Genomic DNA, 10,966 nt, shown 5'->3' with positions numbered 1-10,966 from the left:
AATAAACAGACATAAAACACTTCATGCATTTCACAGTATTAATTTAAACATTTAACCTAGATAAATGAGCGCTGTTAGGCGCAAATCCAATCGTTTGCGGGAGAGTGGAAGCTAAAGCGCGCTGCAGGACATGGAGGCCAGCGCGATCACTTGCATTTTATTTTAAGAACAGCGGAAACTTAAAAGCCGTCATTTTTGCTCATAAAGGTAATGATATACTGTATACATCATTCGGAGCTGCAAATGGTCTGCTTGTATTTGTGTGCTCTCACAATCTCAACAAAACAGAATAAAGTTAAAATTAAGATAATAAAATCATGTTATATAATGTGACAATTCCACCCATAGGCCTACTCCTCCAAAAAATAAAAAAAAGTCTGTGGCATCTTCTTTTTACTTTTTTTAAAACTCTGATTGATCGATTTGCATTGACAAAATGAATAAGATGGATATAGCCGTTGTAACCCAAATAAATAAGATCTTTTCCCTTATTTAAAACGAATGCTTAGTTTGTGGTTCATTGTTATTTTTTTAATGAAAACCCAGCAACAAAGACACTCACTTATAGGCTATTAAACGAATAAATGAACGTTTTATTAACAAAAGTTGCGCTTTGGATCCGCCATCATATAGTGTCAGTCTTCTCGCATCACTCTTGTCACGTGACTAACCGATAACATTAGCCGATAACATCGTAATTATTCCAAACTTCTGGCAGTCAGTTTGAACTTCTTTATTAATGTATTTTAAAGCACAACGATTTGTTATTATTTATGGTCTTTAGGTCAGATATTTAAAATTAGGTTACATGTCAAACTGTAATTTTTGAAAAACTGTAAAAAAAATACATTAAATTCTCATTAATGTGCTCACTGAGGTTAAATAAATGAAAGTTTTATTAACAAAAGTTGCGCTTTGGATCCGCCATCATATAGTGTCAGTCTTCTCGCATCACTCTTGTCACGTGACTAACCGATAACATTAGCCGATAACATCGTAATTATTCCAAACTTCTGGCAGTCAGTTTGAACTTCTTTATTAATGTATTTTAAAGCACAACGATTTGTTATTATTTATGGTCTTTAGGTCAGATATTTAAAATTAGGTTACATGTCTAACTGTAATTTTTTAAAAACTAAAAAAAAAACATTAAATTCTCATTAATGTGCTCACTGAGGTTAAAAATAAAATAATATTGTAAAAAGTGTTGTTTCACACGAACGTCCCCTTTAGGGGAATTCCTCTGTCTGCCGTTTCTAGACAGGCATAATGAGAAAGTCTGTTTTCTCACGCTGCTGGTGTATCACGTGAATCTTTTTTTTTTCTTTTCTTTTTTTTTCGCAACATGAACTGCCGATTTCAAGAAATTGGCGGACATTCCCCTACACACGAAATTTATTCAGACACATTAATTTGATATTTCAAACTATTATTGATACTGATATTTCGTGGATTTTTCGTGCGATGGCAAATATTCTAGCAGCGGCACCAAATAATCGAATAACGGCAGAAAGAGCCGCGCGCAGCCCGAAGTGCGCCAGGTGTCGGAACCACGGCTTCGTCGTGCAGTTAAAAGGCCATTCGGGGAAATGTCCGTTCAAACAGTGTTTGTGCTGGAAGTGCTCTCTCATCAACGAGCGGACGAGAATCCTCGCATCTCAACGACGGATCAGATCCGCTCAGGGAAACGAGTCACCGGGTACCGATCGTCCCGAGCAGACCTCTCTATCCGGCAGAAAAACGGTCTCCGCGGGTGACAATAAATCAACCAACCGGGTTAACGGTGACACCGACGCCAGCGCAAGAAAGGAGAGTAACGTTACTATTAATACGCCCGTTGACGATACAACGTACATCGAGCTCCATGCGCCTATCAGCACGCGCGGTACCGTTAGCTTGAGCGCGGTTCATCGTGATCCGAAGACACCGGCGGGACCGAGCTCTCCGAGTGGCACTGTTGGAGGTTTGTGCTTTTTTTTTTTTTTATAACTTTTATCAATAGCCTATATATATTTTTTTTAATCTTATTTTATAATCAGTAATCCATTAGGTTCCATGGCAACCTTTATTATTAACCATATAACTTAGAATACGTATCATGTTTTGGAGGGGACTCTTATTACAGCTTAATAAATCTAAGTCATTAGCAAACGTAGACTATAATTGAAAAGGTCAAAATGTAACAAAAATAAAATGATTGAAGAGCATTTAAACGCACTTTGTAATATTACTGAAACTAAATAAGCTTTTTTATTTACCTTAATAAACTATTTCTGCCTGAACAGACTTAAAAAAATAGTTTTTGTAACCTAATCAGGGTTCGTGGGAGTCTGTAAAAAAAAAAGTCTTATAAATTCAGTTTGATCAAATATAAGGACATAAAAGTCTTAAATATCTTAAATGGTACAACAAAAGTCTTAATTATCATTTTAAAAGTTCTTGAATTTGTGGACGGAAATTGTGATACGGCCTAATTTGATTATTAAACTTAATATGGCGGTGCGAGGGCTGTTGTCATTCCACAGGCTCGCGGTTTCACAACAGTTCGCAATCAATGAATACCTAATGACAACGTTTACTTCATGTTTACTTTATGGTATTTATATAGTATGTTGTAGATGGTTATAAGAGTCTATATTTCATCCCCCTACTCTCAAAGTTGGCCTTATTATTATCGAGCGGCTTTGGAAGTGGTAAAGCATAAACATTTCAAAATAAGAGTCCCGGCGTTCTGACGATTTGTGCTACCCTGTCAGATTTTGCTACCTCCCATTGAAACAGTAGGTAACATTAGCACAATGCGACAACAAAAAATGCGACCCATCAGATTATGCTTTATTAACGCATTCACCTACCCCAACCCTAAACCTACCCTTACAGTCATGCAAATACAGCAATTATGTGTTGTTCAGCTTGAGAAAATTGACGCAATATTGATGTGCACATGCGCAGTAAGCCCTGGTATGACAATCTGACGGGTAGGATGAAATGTCAGGACACCTGTGTATTTCGGGCTCGTATATGATTCAAAATAAAATGTAAATAAAATATAATTTTCTGGACATTACTGGTAATTTAGTTAAACAATAAACTATATTTAAAACTTGGCAACAATAAACTTGGCATTTAAATCAATGTAAACCCTCGTGGCTTCTCTCTCGGTTGCCAGTCTCAGGAAGGAAAGATCTAAAGTGGCCCTATTATGCCATTTTTAAGGTTCCTAATATTGTTTTGGGAGTCTCCTGCAATAGGTTTACATGCATGCAAGGTCAAAAACGCTTTCGTTTTGTCAAAATATGCATTTAATATCACCTCATTTTCCAGCGATTCTCAAATGATTCGTTCGAAGCAGTTCTCTTATGCCGAGTTCACACTGCACGATTTTCAAACTCGGCGGACCGCCGTTGTTTTCACACTGCGTGACTATCTGGGGTAGCATTCAGTTGCTGCTGTGTTCACATTGCATGATGGATCAGCGACAGGGGGTTTCACATTGCATGACTTCACAATAGGAAGAATCGCCGACAGCTCTGTCTGGTGCAGGGTTGCCAGGTTTTCGCTACAAAACCGCGTTCGGGGGGTAAAATACACATATATATTTATTTTAGATATTTAGCATGCCAAATATTTCACGGGCGTCGGCGACGCATCGGCGATTCCCTCAGATCGTGTCTTTGATAATTTACACTGCGTGATTGTCACTCGCGTGAACGAGCACTGATTTGCCTCCGATGTCGGGCATTTGTCGGCGATTTTGCAAAAACTGTCGGCGAGTGAAAATTCGGGCTAAAATCGTGCAGTGTGAACTCCGCATAAGATTCAGTCTCTCTAAACCCCTCCTTTCCGTGAGCCTACTCTGCTCTGATTGGTCAGATGGCCCAGTCTGTTGTGATTGGTCTACCGCGTACAGCGCATCAGAAATGATACGCCCATTGCCATAGTTCTGTATTTTGAACGCTCTATAGAAAATATAAACATCTATTATTTATCATACTTGTGATTCAGTGGAGCCAGCTGGTCCAAATAAACTGGGTACTGAGCCATCTTTCAAGAGCAAGCGTTTGGTGAATCCCGCGTTGAACTCCCCGAGATTAGAGAAGCAGTCGTCAGTAAAATGACGGGAACACAAAAAAAGATTGGGGCTGTACTGCTGTGAATTTTAACAACTGATTATTTGCAGCTTCATCTTTCGGAAGAGCCTTGGACACAGCGGCTTCTTGACATGAGAAGCTACAGTGTTTGAGGGCGGGGTCAAGTTGTTTGCAGCCAGTCAGTGTAGAGCATAGGCGGGCATTATGCAAATGTGTTACTCTGTGACGTGTAGCCGTCACGGAAGTGGGATTCGAATTCCTGAGGACTTGTTTAGGCTGTTCAGAGTCTAATCTTTCTTTTGGGAGACAATAACGTTATTTATCGTGCACTTTCGGCTTTACAACTTTGCTGATCGTTTACATTCACACACAGCTACATTACACACTGCATGAAAGGCAATATTGGAAATGGCATAATAGGGGCACTTTAACACATTCAATAAATAGATTTTACTAGTGTCAGTACAATAATATGTTTACTGTCTTTCTTGAAACACATTATTATAGATTCCAATATCAATTGACCTCTAATTTGTATTTACTGATATATTAATACATAAATCAATTTCAGTATGTTGAATAAAACATGCATTGACTATTTTAAACTTCGTCATTTATCAAAAATGCAATTGGCTGTATAGTCTAAATCAATTTAATTTCTCTGGTCATACCAAATATTTTTAATTTGCATAAAATTAGTTCATTTAGATGCGACCACAATGCAGCAACATTATCTTTGTCAAGTTTCAGATTTTTTTTTTACAGTGTAATAAATACATTAACTGTTATCTTTTAAACATGCTATAATATTTCCTTTTTTTTAAGTAAAGGTATTAGAAAGTGTTACAAAATATTGTGTAATACTGTATACATCCACAGATGCACCACCTTTTCCTGGAGAGTGCATAATTAAAGAGGCAGTTCCAGGGCAAATTTATCCAGCAGAGATGTTCGCAATGCCTCTTCCCCTGTACCAACATTACCTGGACAGATACATGTTCCCGGCCGTGCTGGTGACCCTGAGACCACCTGCACCAGGAGCCTTCAGGGAACATGCCGGATTTGTTCCCTTGCCACCAGGGGCGCTGTCCCATCCACTGGAGGCTCATGAATGGCAAGTATGTTTCACAGGCATGATTGTTCTCTAATGGCATCCATGAAAATGCCTACAAACTATTATGTTAGTACGACAAAGGCAGCATTGTAGTCAATATGAGAGCTAGTACAAAATTTGGTATGTGAGTTAAGTCTTTGATACATACATGATCAAAAGTTTGGGGTCAGTAAATGTTTTTAAAAAGAAATTAATACTTTTATTTAGCTAGGATGAAAAATGAGGAGAAAGAAAATATGTGTATTTCTTATTCACTTTATCTTGTGCAGTCTACTTACAGTATGAGAACGCTTGAAACACCAAAACTAGTTTAACTTCTTTGATGTTCTTTATCTAATCACTTAATTTTCCATAATCTGAACAGACGGCAGTCCTGGGATATCAGACTACGGCCGACAGTATTATTGTAGCTGTGTAACTCATTAGATTTTTCCGATGTTATCCAAACCTTTGGGAACAGTTTAAATCAATAGGAAGGTCATGTTTATGAATGTTCCTTCAAAGTTTAGTTCTGGCCCAGACTTTCTCATCAAAACCTTTTCTGGTGTATTTCCACTAAGTCTGTTTCTTCTGTTCTTGTGTTTCTGGAGATCCATGTTCCGCATTATAGTCCGTACCCCCCATATGCAGGGATGAGAGATGAGCATTCCCAGCATTCACACAGTCACATGGAGGGAGAGCCAGGAAGATCTGAGCTTTCTCCTCAAGTCGCAAGAGTCCCAGGTATTAAAGATTGAAACTGTACATTTATTATTGTACACTGTTGATTATTCTGATAAAACTAGGCGGGAGGACAGGGTTTCTACGGGTCTTAAAAAGCCTTAATTCACCCTTACACAAATTAAGGCCTTAAAGGAACACGCCACTATTTTTGAGTGCTACCGCCAGACCCGGAGATCGGCTGAATTGATTCAAAAACGGTAAAACTCAACTGTTTAACTCTAGGCGAGTTGGAAAATGAGCATATTTTCAAAAATAGTGGCATGTTCCTTTAAATCAGCGCAGAAAGTGTTAAAATCATGAAGTCATGGCATTAAATGTTGCATGCACTGCAAAAAAATAGCATCTTCGTTTATAGCATATTTTTGTCGTTTTCCAGTACAAATATCTAAAATATCTGAAGTCTAATTTTATGAAAACCTGAACAAAATGTGTTAATGCTTAAGACAAGAGCAAATATCTGTCAATGAGGAATGAAAACATTCCATTTTCATTAAGTTGATTTTTCTGAGCCTGTTTGCTGATTTGTTCATGTTTTACCATAAACTCACTTCATTTTGATCAATTTCTCAGAAAACAAGACTTATTTTACAGTATGTCATTTTGCTTTCCAAATATTTGTTATTGAAAACAAGACAAAAATACTGAGGAAGAACAGAAGGTCATCCATAATTGCAATTATTTTAATATAATACTTTTTTTTCCCTTTTTTTTTGTGAAATGAATTCATTAATAATGGAGATCTGTTGGAAGTTGTATTTTCAAACTGTTGCTACTACAACTCATTTTCTGCTCTCTAGACATTTATAGGACATATTGTGTTCCCTTCAGTTTGATCCTTAAATTGTCTTTATTCGGTCTTAAATTGACCTCCATAAAACCTGCAGAAATCCTGGAAAGAAAAAAAAAACTCCCATTTTATCACAAATAAAATTCGTAATTCATAAATTCAGTCGGATGACATTATGTATGACACGTTTGCTATGTGTATTGGACTGAACTGAGGTAAATATAAATCATAATCAGTGATTTGAGCTGTTTTTATATGATGAATTATGTTGATAAAATAACAGTAAATGATACCTAGCAAAACCTTATGATACATTATAAATATTTGAAAAAAGTTAAAACCTTTTACTAAAATACAGTGATGCTCTCATCAGATTAAAAGTCTTTAGGCACTAGACACTTTAAAATAGTTACTTCACCTCAAAATACATACTTTTTTTTTTTACATTTCTGGTTATAATTGCCAGGATCTCACAGCAAATGATGAAATCTAGTATACTGAAGTTTTCAAACAATTTAAGTACATCATAACAGTATAACCACTATCTTCTAATATGATCAGTTGGTTTTCATTTCGTCAATAGAATTTGTTTGGTACCATAGTGACTGAAAAAGGTGAATAACTTTACTCTAATTTTTCATATTGTTCATTGAGTTCTGTTTGCTTAACACAGAAAGTCAAGTTTGTGGTATCCAGCAAACAGATGCTGTACCTGTTGACAGTCTTTCCTCAAGAAACGCAGATGAGAACAGATGAGACCTTCGGTTTCACGTCGACTGATACCACATCATTTGTATAAGACATGCAGTTGTTGATTCCTTTTCAAAAATATTTTTCCATATTCTTCTATTTCCAGTAGCATCTACTTGTTCATTACTGACAATTTGTTATTTTTGATTTTCAGAAGATAAATCTGAAATCAATGCTGTCTGTTCCAGTAAAGGCAACAGTTTGACATTTCTTTTTACACTACAATCAGTTTATTACTGAATCGATTAAAGTATCAGTCTTCATTTGTTGTTGCAGTTTTTACATTTGACAGGTTAGAAAGCTGAAGGTTAACGGCAGTTACACTTAATCTTTTTTCCGGCTTTTTAGGACAGTAGTGACATTCAGAATATTCTTTTTCTAAATCTGCGTAAGTGTTTGATGAATAAACTGTTCCAATTCTGAAGATTTAGTGTCTTTTTGATTTTGTCAAAGCAGCTTTCAACTCTGAAATCAGTATTTTCTATTATTTCCCCCCCCCCGTGTAACTGTGATCCTGTTTGTAAAGAGACATTAAGGCCCGGTTTCACAGACAGGGCTTAGACTAAGCCAGGATTAGGCCATAGTTCAATTAGGACATTTAAGTAATTTTTATAAATGTGTTTAGAAAAAAGCATTACTGGTGTGCTTTTTGAGACAAAACAAAAGCACTGATATATTTTAAGATCCGGTGTGTGCCAAACTCAATTTTGTGTAAGCAGATAAAGCAGTATGTTTATTCCCATAGCAAATACAAACATTACTGTGAAAAGAGATTTGATTTGCTGACAGATTCAGTACAGCACTGTGTGCTTGCTGGACCCAGACATCTAGGGGAAAGTCTCACCACAAAAAAAAAAAATAATAATAACTTCCAGATATAGATGCAAATCTATGGAAACCTTTTCAATTAAATAACTTTTTAACTGAAGAGAATTTTGGTGATCAGGGTGTCACCACCCTCAATGGTTTTATTGTGGTGTTAACATTGGTCTGCTAAATAAATACATTACAAAAAAAAAATACAAATCTTCAGAAACATCTGGTCGCAAGCAACATGGAGAAGTCTTTTGAAAAACACAAAGGAACAAGTTTTTGTCAGGAAAAAAAGAACAAAGCCATGACTTCACCCAAGTAATATAAAATAGAGATAATGTCTTTTAATGGCACAATCCATTTGAGTGAGAGGTACTGATGGGAAGATACAGCTCATTTGCGTGTCTTCATTTTCCTCCTGGCCTCCTTCCCTGGCCGTTTCTATTAAAAAAAAAAGAGAGAGAGAGATGAATGTGTGTGAGGGGACATCTTTAAAAATGTTAGAATAAAACAATACCGATTTTAAAAAAGTCAAATAAAACACTTACATTCGTCTTGCCTCCTTTGCCGAAATGTTTCCCACCTTTCCCATGAGCCATTTTGGCCTTGAATCCTGAAACGTCGTCATGGCTGTCTTTAGTGTTCCATTTGCTGCCCTTCTTTTTGCCTCCAAAGCCAAACTTCTTATCCTTATCCTTATTTCCTCTTAGCATTCAGACTAAAAACAACAATAAATAATGAAAAATAGTAAGCAAGTTTCTTTCAGTTGAAACAGCTCAGACTTACATTTTAGTCTGGGACTAGGCTTAAGCCTTGTCTGTGAAACCAGGGGTTTGATTCCCAGGATGAACATCTCACTTCATTTGCTTATCTGAACCCAGACGGCACAGGACGACACTGTCAGAGTACTACAACCAGGACCAGGGGGCGGATAAACTAATTACAATCTCATGAATATTAATGTGTTCCTCTGGCTCAGAGTAGCGCTGAATGTAAAACTCAGATCCGGTGTGTGCCAAACTCAATTTTGTGTAAGCAGATAAAGCAGTATGTTTATTCCCATAGCAAATACAAACATTACTGTGAAAAGAGATTTGATTTGCTGACAGATTCAGTACAGCACTGTGTGCTTGCTGGACCCAGACATCTAGGGGAAAGTCTCACCACAAAAAAAAAAAATAATAATAACTTCCAGATATAGATGCAAATCTATGGAAACCTTTTCAATTAAATAACTTTTTAACTGAAGAGAATTTTGGTGATCAGGGTGTCACCACCCTCAATGGTTTTATTGTGGTGTTAACATTGGTCTGCTAAATAAATACATTACAAAAAAAAAATACAAATCTTCAGAAACATCTGGTCGCAAGCAACATGGAGAAGTCTTTTGAAAAACACAAAGGAACAAGTTTTTGTCAGGAAAAAAAGAACAAAGCCATGACTTCACCCAAGTAATATAAAATAGAGATAATGTCTTTTAATGGCACAATCCATTTGAGTGAGAGGTACTGATGGGAAGATACAGCTCATTTGCGTGTCTTCATTTTCCTCCTGGCCTCCTTCCCTGGCCGTTTCTATTAAAAAAAAAAGAGAGAGAGAGATGAATGTGTGTGAGGGGACATCTTTAAAAATGTTAGAATAAAACAATACCGATTTTAAAAAAGTCAAATAAAACACTTACATTCGTCTTGCCTCCTTTGCCGAAATGTTTCCCACCTTTCCCATGAGCCATTTTGGCCTTGAATCCTGAAACGTCGTCATGGCTGTCTTTAGTGTTCCATTTGCTGCCCTTCTTTTTGCCTCCAAAGCCAAACTTCTTATCCTTATCCTTATTTCCTCTTAGCATTCAGACTAAAAACAACAATAAATAATGAAAAATAGTAATAAACAAAAATACACAATAATAATATATTTATATAGGTGACGAAATATTATACAAAATATATTATTTTGTGTCACACATAAGAAAGAAAGAATGGAAGGAAGGTGAAGGAGCATGAAGGTGAGTAAACAACAGTTTGCTTTTTTGGGTGAAATATCCCTTTAAAGTATACAGTCAAGCCACTTTTTTCAAAAAAATAATACTACTAACAAAAGGAGGCAATTATATTAAAGCTATCCATGAGGGCAATAATATATATATATATATATATATACACACACACACACACACACACACACACACACACTCACTCGTATACATAAACTACTTTTTTTCCACTGCATAGTAAAAAACTGCCCGCTTTATTCTCTGGCTCATGGCATTATCACAATCTTAAGCATCATTAGAAACAATATTTATTTATTCTGAACACACCTCTGCATGACATTCATTTTAAATAAATGCTACTGTTTTTTTTTTTTTCCTTCTTTATGCCAGCCACCGGGACCCTACTAATGCTTATAGTAGTGAACGCAACTTCCACGTACATTTGATCAACAGATGCACTGCACGCTAGGGCTGTCAAAATGGCTGAAAATTCTAATTTTTTTTACTTAAATATTATCAATATTCGAATTATATTCAAATTTAAAAGGCATAATTTCAGTTAGGGGGAAAAAAGTTTTTGGCTTCTCTCCTGAGGCCACAAGAGGGCACATCGAGCAAAATATTATGCACTTTTCTTCAAAGCGTAATAAAATAACACGACTATCTTTGAAAAAAGTGCATAATGTTTAAAATAATGT

General features: G+C 36.3%; 1 protein-coding gene and 1 pseudogene across 1 annotated transcript; one reads left to right on the top strand and one right to left on the bottom strand.

Annotated features, from left to right (window-relative positions):
• Window positions 1-1,464: 1,464 nt before the first annotated feature.
• LOC107671643 (doublesex- and mab-3-related transcription factor 1-like) lies at window positions 1,465-7,591 on the top strand. The gene is made up of 4 exons (XM_016464551.1): window positions 1,465-1,963; window positions 4,971-5,209; window positions 5,796-5,928; window positions 7,389-7,591. Exons 1-4 carry the CDS (start codon window positions 1,465-1,467, stop codon window positions 7,469-7,471), a joined length of 954 nt encoding a protein of 317 aa, XP_016320037.1. The 3' UTR covers window positions 7,472-7,591.
• Window positions 7,592-9,804: 2,213 nt separating this feature from the next.
• The window catches only part of LOC107671641 (probable rRNA-processing protein EBP2), a 7,680-nt pseudogene continuing 6,518 nt past the window's right edge, over window positions 9,805-10,966 (bottom strand).

This window comes from Sinocyclocheilus anshuiensis, unplaced genomic scaffold (genome assembly GCF_001515605.1).
Source record: "Sinocyclocheilus anshuiensis isolate Anshui unplaced genomic scaffold, SAMN03320099.WGS_v1.1 scaffold524, whole genome shotgun sequence".
Lineage (NCBI taxonomy): Eukaryota > Metazoa > Chordata > Actinopteri > Cypriniformes > Cyprinidae > Sinocyclocheilus > Sinocyclocheilus anshuiensis.
The sequence above is the reverse complement of the archived record's forward strand: the minus strand, read 5'-3'. Positions and strand labels throughout refer to the sequence as shown.